General features: G+C 40.3%; 1 protein-coding gene across 1 annotated transcript in view; it reads right to left on the bottom strand.

The window, feature by feature from the left end:
- Positions 1 to 6,980, bottom strand: part of HCN1 (hyperpolarization activated cyclic nucleotide gated potassium channel 1) — a gene marked incomplete at both ends in the record, with an annotated part of 192,146 nt that extends 185,166 nt beyond the window's left edge. The window contains one exon of the mRNA XM_083883306.1: positions 6,607 to 6,980. Within this exon, the coding sequence (XP_083739432.1) occupies positions 6,607 to 6,980 (374 nt within the window). The remainder of the gene's footprint in view (positions 1 to 6,606) is intronic.
- Between the last annotated feature and the right edge of the window lie 8,719 nt (positions 6,981 to 15,699).

Below are 15,699 nucleotides of genomic sequence, written 5' to 3'. Positions count from 1 at the left end.
AATTACAAACATCACTTATTTTGATGTGCTAACAAGTGAAGTCACAGAACACATTTAAAAATGTGTAGATGTGCTAAAATAATTAATTGAAATACCAGAATCAGTACATTTGTCCCACAGGCCCAGGCACAATGACAATCTTATGAGACCTAATTTTTGATATGTGTACACAAAGATATAGATATAGATCATATTTATCAAGCACTTTTTTCTCATTGCAGTCAAAAAGAAAAAAATTAAAAAACTGAAGAAGAAGTCAAATGATATTGACTTTCCTGGATTAAATTTTAAAGACTCAGATATGATGTCCCCAAAATATCATCTTTGACTTACATGCTACAGAATTACTCAGAGAAATTCTGTAACATCTGGAGTTTATTTTATTTTGTAGCAGTTTCTTTCTAAATTTATCTCAAAATCATGATGAACATACTTCCATTTATATAGATTGTGTAGAAAGTGAACATTGTAAAAGTAAGCATCTTGCAGAAAAAAATGTATTTTTGCACTTATTCATAGGTGCTGCCAGTGATCTTCAAAATGTCCCAAGTTAAATTAAAAGTAACTCAGAGAACTGAGGAATTATTTGAGTTACACTTGTTCAGCTCTTTCTCTCCCACTAAACTTTATTCAATGTTCAAGTAACACGACAAGAGTGTGAAAGAAAATGCAGTGAATAGACTGTTATTCCAGAACCAGAATGAACATAATGAAAACTGGCAAATGTTCAACACATAAGTGAGCTCAAACTATGCATTAGTATTCTACATTCTTCTGTCCAGAGACAGAAGGATGTCTTAGTAATAAAATGAATCACTTTGCTTGAACAAACAAGGGCATACAGCTTCCCATATGCCCTAGAGGTCTGGAAGGCGAGTGGCTGCTGCACCAGCCTTGGGTGGACTCCTCTGCCTTGCTTTAGCAGCTCTGGAAGAAAATCTCAAAGCAGACAAGAGCACACAGCCCTCATGAGTCCAAAAGCACGAAACGCACCTCTCCATCCCCAGTTCCCCTCACGCATCTCTGCTTACAAGTGGTACAAATGGAAAAGTCAGCAGCTAGCTTTAGTCAACTGGATTTCGTAACAAATGAATCTGTGATAACTAATGATGAGACATTACTCAGTATGAAAAATAATAGGAACTGGAGATGAAAAACAACCTAATGCATTTCTGGCCTATATTTCATATCAGAACATTTCCAATAGAATATTTTGTTGCTTATTTTTGGTCCTGCCTCCTAAACATCTAATTTAGCTATTTGTTACTGCAATTTCACTCCATTACTTCGATGTAATTTCCTTCCTCTTTGTAACATCCGTTCATGCATTTGAGGACCATTACTGCATTTCTCTTCAGCCTGCCTTTATGAGGGTTGCATTTAAACTGGGGGACTGTCAGAAAGCTTAATACATAACTTGATGTCAGAGAGAATTTTCAAACATTATAAATGAATTATTTTAATGCTACAATTCTGTCATTTTATTTTTTAGGGCTTTTACAGAAGTAAAGGGCAAAAATTGTTGGAACGCAGCAAATAAAAGCCAAGCACTATAAATAATCTTTTTTAATATTAATGGTTCTCCATGTTTAGCCAAATGAAAGGACTGAACATCTAGCAATAGGACTAGTTTATTTGTACAGTTTTTCTTTAGTATAACTAAAAATTATAGTCACAACAGTAGTATTTGAAAATGATATATGAAAGATAGCTCCAGCTGAATCTGTGCTTCATTCATAGAAACATTTTTTTTTAATTGTTTGCACAAGGAATATGCATTATATAGTACAATTATAAATCCATGATTACGAGTTTATTAGTGAATTCAGGACTGTCAGTTTTGCAATAGAATCTCATGGCAAATCCTGAGCAACAAGAAATTACTATCTTGAGAGTACTAAACTACGGGCACTTCATATTCCTACACTACCAGTGACATAATGTATCCATTAAACCCATGCAAATTTGTATCTGAACTATTTAATATAGACCAATATAGACATGACTTATGTATTTCATTTTGAATACATATACCTCTATCAATTACATTTAAGTCTGATACAATACCTTTTGTCTCCATTGCATATAGCATTACCTTCCAAATCTACTGCTTTATATAAACCTAAGTATATAACAGCTCACAAAAAAATAAATCTCATTAGCTTCAAGAGAGACATTAAAAACATGTGACAAAAGAGAAGTGCAAGGTGCTTACCCTAAGCTTCTTAAGACACAACCTAAGATAGGTATAACACGTAGAGTGAAGACCGGTCCCAAAAAGCAGGTTTTAAACCTATGCATGCATGAATTTTATAAACAGGATTGTGAGTTGCACATATAACATGCACAGTCTATCACATTAGGGCGACTGCTGGTGGTCAAAGACAAGTCCAAAAGATAGGTGAAAATTAAAAAGGAAATCAATTCATAATGCAAATATAAGTTCAAATGTTAAAAAGTATAATTAAAAAAGCCAGGAGGCACACTAAAACATGGCAGCTGTGACTTACAGTTTAGCACACACTTACTTGAAAATTGAAGCCATACATGTGTATGACAACATGCATGGGTTGCATAAAACTGCACAATATAACAGAATGGTTTATAACAACAGAAGCAAATTCTTCTGTAACTACTCAGACATACACCTGCAAATATTGTGTCTTTCAGCCTGATTAAAATCCGTTGAAACCTGGCATTAAATTACTTACAAGGTATTATACTAATAGGGCCTTCAATGATTTATAAAGATTTCTGTGATAAACTTCACACATTCACATGATACCTTAAATGTGTACACAAAAATGTTTTGAAACTGGAACAGCACATAAAAGAAAAAAAAAATCCGGCAAAACTTTACTATTCACTACACTCTTTAATTTTCTGTTCAAGTTTTAGAAATTATTCTGCTTTTACTTTACTGCTATCATTAAAATAATGTTTTGAGTTCTTGGATAAATGAGAAGTTACCCAGAGAGATAAAATGTCAATTTTTTTTCCCTAATGTTGCCAAACAGTTTATACTTTGTATTATTTACACAGGAGAAAAAGACCCTCAGCATGGCCTGCACTGCACTTCTTTACCTGCTACTCTGACAGATAACGCTACATCACAGTCTTACTTCATCTCGAACCCAGTTAAAATGTTCATCCCCACCTTCAGACAAAGGCTGTTCCCAAACATCAAGCTGACTGTAACCATCAGAGTGTGAAGGCTACATTTACGTACACACGTATTATTTCCACTCAGTCTGTCTCATACATTGCTATTTCTGGTCAAAAGATGCCACTCCGGTAGCAATTCTGTTTTCTTTATAGATTGCTGACTACAGATGCCCTGGCCAATGTGGTAATAAACCCAAAACTTCCTTGACAGCGTGAGTTTCTCTGTGGGGAGGGAGTGAGGGAGGGAGATGCTACAGGGTTGGGTGCGCAGCCCAGGCACATGCAAGCCAGCCCACTGAGCATTAAAGAAACTCCTGACATGCCAAAGGACACAGAGTAATTAATCATCTAAACCTCAGTCATTTTCATTAATGCCAGAAGGCCGTAGCATATAAAAGCCATCCAAAGCCCATGTCCACCACAAATCTCCTATGAAATAAATGAAATGTGTGTGGCAGCAGAACCATCTGCAGTAGCTCCCATCTCCTGTCAGCTTTGTCCTGCTCTCATCCAGGAACTGCAAGGCCACAGGGCTGGACCAGTGATGCTCTCCTGAAGGCTCATTCTTCCACATATGAGAATGGACAGCTGGAGGCACTCAGTATCTCACAGAATGCACACAGGACTCCATCAAACTCTGACTGATAAATTCACTTTTGTGACTCATGCAATTACACAGAATTGTTGTCCAGCTTTAGAGATACAGTAATCACAGCTGCAAAGTGATAAACAGAGGCCTTGCGCTGGGTTTGATGTGCATTAGGTGCTCGGTTTATATAACAGCTTCCAAATTACACATTAACCTCAGAAGACTTGGAAAAGACAACCAGGATCAAAATCGTCCCCTTGTGGAAAAAATTATGTAATACTTATTGAATTTAATCCTCCAAGGGTGTATCTGCTCAACGGAGAGACAACTCTTCCCTGAAACACATGCAGGATGGAGAGCCATAAAACTAAAGACCAAGCCCCACAAGGCTGCAAGTAACCAATTTACACAGCACCGAGTTTAGAGACACAGCTTCCACGCTCTGTTCATACCAAAACAAGGGGCAGGAGGGCACTGGGATGCTGCCTACTCCTCCAAACATCCCAACAAAATACCGTTTGGTGTAGATGAATATACTGCTTTATAAAAAAACGTGAGAATGTAATCAAGAAATGTAAGCAAATACATCAAACTATCCCAGGAAATGCATACAGGCATGCAGACCTAAGAAAAAAATAAAAGAGTCTGCAGAACCCCATACCAGAATTTTCCCCCATTTTACATGGTTAACCCCATATTTCCCTAGGTATGTCTACATTTAAAGTTTACTGAGGTATCTATTTTCATGTGTGCCACAAATACCCTAATAACAGCTGCATTTACAAAAGCATTATACATCTTGTCATTTGGATACCATAAAATATTCAGCTTTTTACTTTTTTCTTGTTATTTTGGTAGAAAATTTAGTTCTTTCCTCTGATGGTATCAACATTGACACAGCAGCATGGGAATACTGGTGACTCTTTGGATGCTTAAGGCTTGTCTACACACAGGAATTACATAGTTACAAATAACATGCAAAAATAAATCAAGGCAATTCCATCCTTACACATGAACTCATGCTGGTACAGAGACACTGTTAGATGGCACCTAAAAGTGCTGTTGTAATTCCCAAATAAGGTGAATACACTGTATAGTACAACTTCTTCACACAGTTTGCACTGCCACCCAAAAAGAGTTGTACCACTACACAGCTGCACTGTTTCGGGAAAAGCAGCACACACACCTCACATTTCTCACTGAAACGGTCCTACTGGCTAAAAAATTGGGTCTGGAGCAGGCCACACGATCCCAATACTAATGAAAGACTATAAACTTTATTAAAAATGAAACACACTGATAAAATAAAAACTTTTAAAAAACCCAGAAAATTTAAGAATATGCAGACAACAGCCCTGAAAAGGATGCAGTGTTGTTTACTCCTATTGAAAAGGGAAACATGCTAAAATCTCTAAACCTTCCCATTTCAACAATTAGGACAGAATTAAAAGATATTTCTGTAATGAAACAGAATGAACACGCTTAAAAACAGCTTAAAAAGTTACATGCTGCAAAACAGGACAAGTAAGTTCCCGTTGCCCAAAACATTCAGAGTGCACCTCACTCAGAAACCAAGCTTACATCAGAACAAGGAAAATTACTCACAAGAGTAACCTCTCTCATTTCAACAGAATCCTCACATGAATAAAGTTACTCATGCACACACACAGATAAGGAAGAGGCTATCTGACTCCCCCAATCCCCTATGGATGCTACCACAGCATCAGATGTCCCTCTCTAGCTGGTGGAAAGGGAGTGCATAGGTGCTTGGCTCTCTCTGCCCTCTTAATGCACCTGCTAATGCAGCTGAGCTGACATTCAAAGGGGGAAAAGGTACTCCAGGAAAAGAATGAGTGCAGTTTACTGAGTTCAGGAAACCAGGAAAACAAGCAGGGATTTGAAGCATGATTTCAAGTCATAACTGAGTGCTGCTGAGCTCCTCCATTCCTGTAGCTGTACTGCTCCCGGGCTCAGCTGCAAGGTGCTAGCAGAGCTCATTGTTAAACACCTCACTCCAAACAGTCCCGCAGAAACTTGGACTTTGAAGGTACTTCCTCCTGTTCTCACTGAAAGAATGTTCTGTTTAACCCAGCTTTTTTCTTAGAAGATCCATCCAACTACTGAACATTCTGGATATTCTTTTTTTAAACACAGTCTCCGGTGCAATTCACTTATCGTACAGACGCAGGTTGTTCAATTCAAGCTGTTGATTAAATAGGCTGAACAACATTGATAGTTCCTCAGAAAATATCATAGAGAGTGTTACATTTATAAAGGCATAGAGCCAGCTAGCACAGAGTATGGAATGAAATAACCTTACACTTTAAATGTAATTTTTAAGGGAACTATAGCCTCTTGGGCACTGCTTTCTGTATGAATATTCCAACCCCGCATCCACGCAGCTTACTGTGAAAGCAACGCTAATTTGCCACCACATTTACCTGTCTCCCTACGAAAACACAGTTTCGCACACACCACCTGGATAAACTTATTTTACTGTAACTCTGACAGAGACGGCACTTCCTTCTCGCAACGCCTGGAACAAGTGTTTACAGCGGGAGCTCAGGGAAGGGCAGGCGAGCGCAGGCACCGAGATTTTGCTGATGCAGCTTGTGTAACCCCCTGGGGCAGAGCTCTCTCCCTTTCCCCAGCAGGCAGCCCGGGACGGCGGGATGGAGAGCCCGGGAGCTCAGCACCCGCCCGGGGCCGCGGGGCCTGCGGGGCCGTCCCGGGAGCAGCACGCTGGAGAGCGCCGGCCCCGGCCCGGCCCCGGCCCCGCCGAAGTTGGCGCCGGGCGAGGTGCGAGGCGCCGGGGCCGCCCCTCTCCCGCCCGCCGCGGGCCCCGCGCTCACCTGAAGTCGCTGTAGGGGTGGATGATCCAGAACCCCGCAGTTTTAACCCTTTCCTGCTCCTTCTCCACCGCCTTCTGGCTGCCGAACATGCGGAGGGAGAATTTGTTGACCCCCGGCTGCAGCATGGAGGTGAACTGCCGCTGCATGAAGCCGTACTGCCGCCGGGGCCCCTCGGCATCCTCGAAGCCCACCACGGGCTCCTCGCCCCCGCCGCCGTCCACTTTGAAGCACACCGAGTTGCCATGCTCCTTCACGCCGCCGCTGCCGGGGCTGCTCTGGGCTTTCTCCGCCGAGGCCGCCGGCTTGGCCGGGAAGGAGTTAGCGCTGCCATCGTCCCGGCTGCCGGCGGAGGAGCTGCGCTTCCCAGCCTCCATGCTGCGGGGCGGGCGCACCCCAGCCGCGGGAGAGCGCGGGGAAGCCTCGCCGCCGCCGGTGCCCTTCAGCGGCGCGGCTGGGCTGGGCTGTGCCGCCCTGGGCTGGGCTGGGCTGGGCAAGGCTGGGCAGGGCTGGGCAGGGCAGGGCTGGGCTGGGCTGAGCTCCGCGCCGCCGCGCCGCCCGGCATCACCAGCGCCGCCCGGCATCACCAGCGCCGCCGGCTCCGAGCGCGCTCCGCGCAGGGCGGGCACCGCCGCCCCTCGCCCGCCCCCTGCCGGCCGCCCCGCGCCGCTGACATTGAGCGCCGAGTCCTTGAGGGGCCGCGCGCCGGCGGGGAGCGCTGAGGGGAGGGGACAGCGACAGGGGACACGGGGACAAGGGGACAAGGGGACAGGGCCCCCGAGCGCCGGGCCCGCGCCTCCGCAGGAGCACAGGAACACGCGTGGGCGGATGTTTCACCCCGGGCAGAGCAAGGGGCAAGGCGTGGGGTGGCAGCGTGCCTGCACGGCCGAGCGAGAAACAGCGGCCGGGAGTGATGCAGACGGGGCATTGCCACGGGCCCCGGTCCCTTGGGAAGCCTCTGCTGCTCCTCGTGGAGCAGGCGGACTGGCAGAGGGCAAGAGGCGGGGGTCTGCCTGGCCAGGGGGGCGAGGGGCGGCACTGGAAGTCGCAGAGATGTTTTGGGTGCGCCCTGCTCGGAGTGCAGTGTGTGTCCGGCACGGGGGAACGTCGGCGGGGCGTGAGCGAGCAGGGAAGGCCGGCTGTGGAGCCGCGTTCGTTTTCACAGACGAAACACATCCGTCCGGTTGGACGCTCCCGCCGAGCGGCTCTTCCTTGTCCCTGAGCCTTCGGCGAGCTGAAAACGGGGCCGAGCCACGGGCCAGGGGCAGGCGACATGAGAGATGCCGCCAGCACGGCTGGGCCACCCGGGGATGCCGCTCCCACCGGGAGGGCCCCGCTGCCTCTCCTCTCTAAAGGCGTGAAATGGCAGGCGCTCCCGGGTGCGTAGACAACCTTTTCACTTATGCCGGGAGGTGATTTGGCCTTTGTTTGCATGTCATTTGGAAACTGGAGTCCGCATTTAGTTTGCTCCACTTGACATTTAAGTACATAAATTACAATATAGAAGCCTCTAAAAAGCCAAAAAAGCTGTCAGACAGAAAGGAAACTGGGTATTCCTACCTGCCGGTACTCTACATACACTCAAAGGATATAGGGTATATATTGCTTTCAGTATCTGTTACACACATGGTCCTAGTGATTGCAGGGTTGAGGGGGGAGCTGAGAGAGCCAATGATGAGAAGCTATTTACAAACCGTGAGTAAGGAGGAGAGCCTTGGTCTCCAAAATATGAAAGATGCTGATACTTGCCCCAACAGCTGTGAGTTATTCTGGGTTACAAAATGATGGAGAATCAACATCTGCAGATACTGCTACAGAAACTCTAGCATTATATCTGCCTGCAAAAACATATATCACAGAATATACTCATAGCTCCTGGCCTTCCATTTAGAATAGGTTTGACATGAGTTTGTTTTTCACACATTCTTGACATATTTTTTATTTTGCACATTAAAAGTAGAGTAGGAAAGAATTAACAAAGCCTCGCAACCTTGACTCTGGTATTTTCAATGGCATTTTCCACTTCATTTTTACACACTCTGTCATTTACACAGCAGATGTGTAAATCGAGAGAAACAGATGTGCAAATCTGCTCACCACCATTTGCACAGTGTCAGTCTGGTGCATTGCGGGGGCTGTATTTCACTGAGGGCTTTCCTCAGCAACTGCAGCTCTAAGAGAATGTTTGTGCCTAGTGCACTCAAGCACAGCAGGCTCCATTGATGTTAATGCCTTTAGTGTGGAAGATGTTAACATCATACCAGTGTGGAAGAAGATGGCAAGTGCAGATGCACCAGGATAGATTGCTGAAGGCTGGGCAGTGACCAGCATAGGAAGGAATATGCTCGTGGAGTGATTGGTTGAAGGCTGACACACACAAACCTTCTCCATCTGGAGTGATAGTTTTCTGTAGGATTTTTTTCTAAAACAGTGAAGAGTGTGTGCACAGCTGCTAATGGCTCATGCACAGCTGCTGATAGACAAAAGCCTCTTAGTGTTTTATCCCCCAATGATGTCCGCCTCCTTCCCTCATCCAATGTCTGTCACCAAACGATAATTAAAAAGTAAGAAATTATTACTGTTTTGCAGCTTTCTAAAAGAATTAACTCACATCATATTTGACAGGAACCTGCAAAGGCAAGGATGAAAAGTCTAACTCACACAGTGCTTTTCCACACACATAACATACCATATCACAGGCAGTGGAAATGACAATTTCCATTCAGTCGAATAAATGTTGCAACCTTGGAATTTTTGCTACTTCTTCACAACTTACTCCACAGGACTTTTGCATTCAGTCCTTGACCTCAATGGTCTGTCCCAACATAACCTAGGACAGCAACAACTAGTCATGTACAGGACAAAAATAGACTTGTAGTGGAGTAAATCAGAACAGTGAAATGGAGACATTTACAGCTGCAGTAAGCAGATTCTGATGTACATTTTTTTTAATTGGAGAAGCAATGAGCACTGTATTAATGGTGATGGTCCTTCATTTATGGATGAGGAAAATTGTGCACAGCAAGAACATTCAATTTCTTTCATGAAACTTGCTTTCACTTGCATTTAATATCTCATTTGCCAGCATTTATTCTTACTTTGCACAGACTGCAGACCTATCAAAATTATTAACCCTGTCTACCTTCCCCTTTTTCTACAACAGAATATCTGGAAATATTATATTTCCCTTGATGGCATTATATAGATATGACAGGAGTTTGTTACATCAAAATGCCATACAACTTAGAAATTATTGATGAGAGAAAATAACCTGCATTACTTGTAAGATATGATTTATGCATGCTTTTCAAACATAGCATATATATAAACCACACAGGTACATATCTCTTGGTAAAATTGAGATTTTTATATTTTCTGCTTCCCGTGATCAAATATTAGATTTTTGGGATTTTGTTTTCTGTATAGAAGAAATGTATACTTATTTGTACACATCTGAGTGATGTTTGTCCTAAATATTTGTATGGCCTAATTGACCTTAACAGCTCAACATCTTGCAATTTTTAATAGCAATCCTGATATGTTAGGATAAGAAAGCATTTTCATAATATATAGTTTTATTTTGGGAGAATGGATTTTTCCAAACAACTTAACATTGTTTTCAGCCAGGAGACTGAACTCTCCTGAGGCCCACCATGTTAGCTTAGATGAGAGAATTTATGTTTAAATAGTCTTGAAGATTGCACCAGAGCTAAAAATGGTTGTGGACTCACTTTAGCTGAAGGTATAGCTTGTTCTCTCTCAAGTTTTATTTTGATTTTTTGGCCATGTTAGGAGAAACACACAGAAAAATGAAATTCATACATGAAATTTCCAAGAAACGAGTGCTATCAGAACAAAATGGGCAAAAATTTATTTTGCATCTCTTTGCTACATCCTAGATTAATCAATAAGTACTAAAAATTTAGTAAGCTGTTTTACTTGACTGTATTAAATTATTTTTATTACCTACTCTACTTCATCAAAGTACTGTGACATCATTAGTTTCAGTGCTTTATATGACTCTGTAATACTAATGTATACTAAGATTAATATAAAGAAAATTATTCTTCTCTTCTGCCAAACACAGTAAATTTTTATGCCTGTAGTAAATACATATATCCTTCTCTTTATTTTTCATTTTGATATAACTTGAACATATGCAGAACAGTTCAGATGTAGAAATGAAAAAAAATAGCAGCCTGTGTATAGAGGCATATGTATTTTTTCAGTGAAGAAACTAGGGCACAGACAAGTAACAAGACTTCTATGAGATGACCCAGTAAGATACACCTGACTGCAGAACAAAGCTGTTGTCTCTCAAGTTAAGGTTTCGTGCCCTGTGAGATATTTTTAAGATTATTTCTCAACAGAAGGTCACCATCAAGTCAAATGACAAACCAGGGTTAGCAAGAAAGGAAAATAATAGTTATATTTACAATTATATAACTATGTCTGCCAGCTTAATTGAGGATTGATCCAGATTCATATTATGTGCTGTTTTCCATGCCTGTTTGCTTGAAGTTTGCAATAAAATAATTTTGATTTGATCCCGCCCTGCTTATGTTACTTCTCATGCATATTTACTCATCCATACTTTCTGACAACAAATGTTTTCCAATATATTTTATATTAATATTAGCTAGTGTTTATGAAACAGGAAGAATCTTAATTTTGCTACCATTGGTGTCCTTTGAAGAAAATATATCATAAAGCAATTGGAACTTCAAGCATGAATGTTACATGGCAGCTGTCCATATACTTGATTTTGTTGGGTTTTTTTACTCTATGGTACAGTTTGAATATTCCCAGTGAGTACTGATAAATATGTAAATATGATGGTGATTTCTGTTCTGGCCTGGTGCTGAGTGCTCTAAGTCCTACTGTAACATCTTAGTGCAGTTCTTCAGAATTGCAACAGTTCTGGAACAGGAAGGTAAAATTAAATCACATAATATTCCTACTGGGTTTTATCTGCTCTCAGAAGTGTCTTTTACTGATGCAAATCACTTTCTAAATTTAAGAGAATATTTGTGTGCTTTGAGTGCTTATATTTTTTGAAGAAAAATATTTTAATGCCAGTGTTTATTGTCTGTTTAATAACCTGCCAGACCTTTTTTCAACCTCTAGGGTGATGCTATCACCACAAAAGAAAAGTAAAAAGTCTCTAATTTTATTTTTTTAGTTGTGTGTGTATTATTGTTTATTATTATTTGCTAATATCTGCATTGTTGGGTACCTGAAGTGCTTTAGAAATTATTAAGAAACTACTTTCTCTGACAAATGTTCAGCTGACTGACTGATGGTGGCCATGATAAGGCACTTCAAATTTTTGCTATGTTAAAAATATATTTTTATTTTGGTTTAAATGCAAATGTACCCCAAATAAATTTTATTTAAAACAATATTCTTAAAAATAACTATCTTATGAAATACTGGTTTGAAGAGCTGTGATTTAACACTACAAAGATGTATACATTTCTGAGTAATTTTTGTATGAAATATGATACTTGTTTCATACAATGCCTAATCCTGTGAACATTTCTAAGATTAGTGCATACAGGTGTGAAAAGTAGCATGTTACTATTCAGAGTGCTATATACTATGCTAGGCTCAAGTGCTTGCAAGCAAGTATCCCTTCTCTATAATACGAGAAAAATATAGGTTCTATAAAAATGGTAATACCATTAATTGGTCTGGAGTGCAACTTGATGTTAACAATAGTTTATTTCTCCTGTTGCACACAGTGTTCCTACATAATTGCATAATCAACCCACAAAACCAAGTCATTGTGATTTAAAAATCTCTCCCTTCTGGAACTTCCAGAAACAAATAAAGAAGTGCTTTTTAAAACTTGTATATTTCAATAATTGCAAATATCAGCATTAAACAGAATGACCTAATTGCCACCTTCCAGTACCTAAAGAGAGCCTAAAAGAAAGATGGAAATGGAGTTTTTACAAGAGCACGTATTTACAGCATGAGAGAAAATGGTTTCAGACTGGAAGAAGTTTTAGATTAGGTATTAGGAAGAAATTTTTTACTTTGAGAGTGGTGAGGCACTGGGACAGGTTGTCCAGAGAAGCTGTGGATGTCCTATCCCTGGGAATTGCTCAAGGCTGGGTTGTTGGATGGGGCTCTGAATAACCTGATCCAGTGAAAGGTGTCCCTTCCCATGGCAAGGGGATTGGAACCAGCTGATATTTAAGGTCCCTTTCAACCCAAACCATTGTATGATTCTGTGACAGATCCTACACTACCTTTTAAACTATTGTCTTTCCATGGCCCTGATTTTTCATAGCTCAACCATCTTATTTATCTTTTCATCCTAACTTTGCTCACATCATCAGTACTGGTAGGATGCTTTTAGAGATAGCTGGAAAGTGCCATATTGGTGACTTAGTTCATTAGTTAAAGTTTGAATAGTTGTCAGATTTAATCCTGCAAACTGCTCTCCCATGTTCCTTGACTTAGTTTTAGTACTTAAGACCCTTTACTTCTATATTCATCAGTTTCTTATACAGAGCCATGTCGTGCAGAAATAATATCTGTCTTTGATATAATATTCGTTGAGTATACTGCTTCAGTGTTCCAGTTGTTTATAAATTGTAGGTAGATCTTCAAGTTATTATCAAGGAATTTCACTTATTAAACCAGCAATGAGGAAGAAAAACTGAAACTGAAGACTTTTGAAACAAATCTTTAAATCTACACTGCTTTTTACAACTTTCCTGAATAGTTTTTTAAAATTCTAAATATGAAAAAGTGTTTGTATTTTAATAAATACTTTTGGAAGAGCAGTGTGAAGGTATAACTCCTTTCAATGTTGATCTAAACATTCAGTTTTACCTCTAAATAAACAGAGGTCCAGAGGAGTCCAGAGATAGTACGATCAGTAATCCAAAGCTGTATCTCACTTACTGTCTTTGAGGGACCTACAAGTGTTCTGATTGTTCAGAGGTAGTTTTTATTACTTCTAGCTAGCTGTGCTGGAAAGTAGGCACATTTCAATTACTAGCATGTATAATGAGAAGAACACACAGCACTATTCCCTGTTGATTGCACTGCCTCAGAGATGATGTCTAGATGGTGACATTGAACACACAACTCCGGAAGGATTGTCCTAGTTTTTGCTGTCAGACTTTCGTTCTTCAGCTCACATGGGCAGATTTCTTGCAGCTAAAGAAATCTCCGTTTTAGGGGAGGGGAATAAGCTATCACAGCTGGCAGAGGCAAAGAGTACAACATGCACAGCTGAACAAATGTAGCATCCTGAATTGCCATAAATACTTGGAGGCAAGAGCTGCTACAGAAGACAAGACACTAGCTGTTTAAGTTTAAAAGCAGGTTCCCACAGTCTGCCTTCTTCTACTTAGACTGTAGGTTTGTGATTATAAAGAAGTTCCATCTCTCAGACGATTTTTCTCCTTTCCAGTACATGATGAAATATTGATACTAATACATGATGAAATGGTAACTGCCATAATGGAGACATTCCTGTTACAGGCTTAGTGTCCTTTTATTAAAGAGAAATATGTAAAATAATAAATACTTTGCAAAAAAAAAAAAAATAAAAAGTGGGTTTTCTCTTTAGGCCACAGCTGAGTGCAAATGCACATGACCTTGGATACACTTCCTTAAATTAGACATTTGGATTGCTGATGGGAATTAGACTGTGGCAGGTGCTGTGTGGCTGGTAGATACAGTGGAGAGGGGACATAGATAGTCTTTGTGGATCTCTGTAAATGAATTTTCATATGTCTGCTCCATGTCTATGGCAGGCTTTCAAGCTGTAAGGGACCTTGTGTGTCTGTGGCAAGTTTATGTCTTCTGAAAAAGAAGCCATCTTTTATTGGCTGAAGGTATTCACTCCCTAGGGCTGTCACAGTGGAAGCATTAGAAACGTGAAACATAAGGAAGCCTTAATAAGTAGCACCCAAGCCATCTCAGAAGACTTTTAATTTTAATGCTTGCAGTTATTATCAATGTTTGCGAAAACTAAAGTATTGATGAACTAACAGTGGCAACTGTAGAGAATTAAGGGATTGCAAACATTCCCTTTAAGTGATATCAGAAAAAGATATGAAGACTTCATTATTTTAAAACAGAAGTAAGGGGAGAAAGAATGCATAGAAGCTTTTAGTTTTTTGAAAGTATATGCATAGTAGGTATCCGCAGCAGTAAAGTAAGGTAAGCATACCTAAAACTTCAGTTAACAAAAGCAGTTTCAATGTTTATTTCCTATAGCCTTTTTATATATTTTTATTTTATTTAAGAACTAATTTTTTAAATGACTGTATGTGACTTTCAGTTTAGTTACAATTACTGCTAAGGACTACTTTGCATAGAAGCTGGATAAACACAAACACTTACAGATGGGATTGGCATGCAACCATTCATCTTTGTACCTACGCTTTCACAGAGACAGGAGGTGTTTGACACATAGAACAGTGGAGATTATTGTACATTTCTAGGGGTTGTTGTTCATTTTTGTGACTGATGAAAAAACTGGACTCATAAGGTTTACCAGAAAAAAAAAAAAAAAACCCACTGTATATGGTCAATCTTTTGAAAGCATTTAATTTTAGCAAAACTCAGAGGACTTTTTTTTTTTTTTTTTTTTTTTTTTTTTTTTTTTTTTTTTTTTAATGGTTGTAGGGAAATAAGTGATCTTCAGCACCAAACAATCTCTATTTGAAAATAATGTGATACAAAAGAAAGAAAATAAGAAAGAATCCATATTTGTCTTCAAAACTTACCTGAAAAATTCTGGATCTTACTTGGGAATTAAAAATCAGATAAATTTAAGCATCGGTGGAAGCAAGATATTATGGAAAAATTTTAAATGTCTTCAGAAAAATAGAGATAGCAGTCTGGACAAAATGCAATCTTTCAGAGTGGCTGTAACAACAAGATACCACTTGATATAAAAGGAACATAAATTGAAAGCAAAGAATATCCTCAAATACTTTCAAAGGTTGTGTGAAAATACATGTCATGTGGACCAATCACAGATAACCAGAGAAAATGAGTATCTGACATTTTATTAATGGAGTTCTTCTATCTCACTTGATTGTAATGGCATTCAAAAGCACAACA

The sequence above is a fragment of the Zosterops lateralis genome (genome assembly GCF_965231275.1).
Source record: "Zosterops lateralis genome assembly, chromosome: Z".
NCBI lineage: Eukaryota > Metazoa > Chordata > Aves > Passeriformes > Zosteropidae > Zosterops > Zosterops lateralis.
Note: the sequence above shows the minus strand (reverse complement) of the source record. Positions and strands in the feature narration are given on the sequence as shown.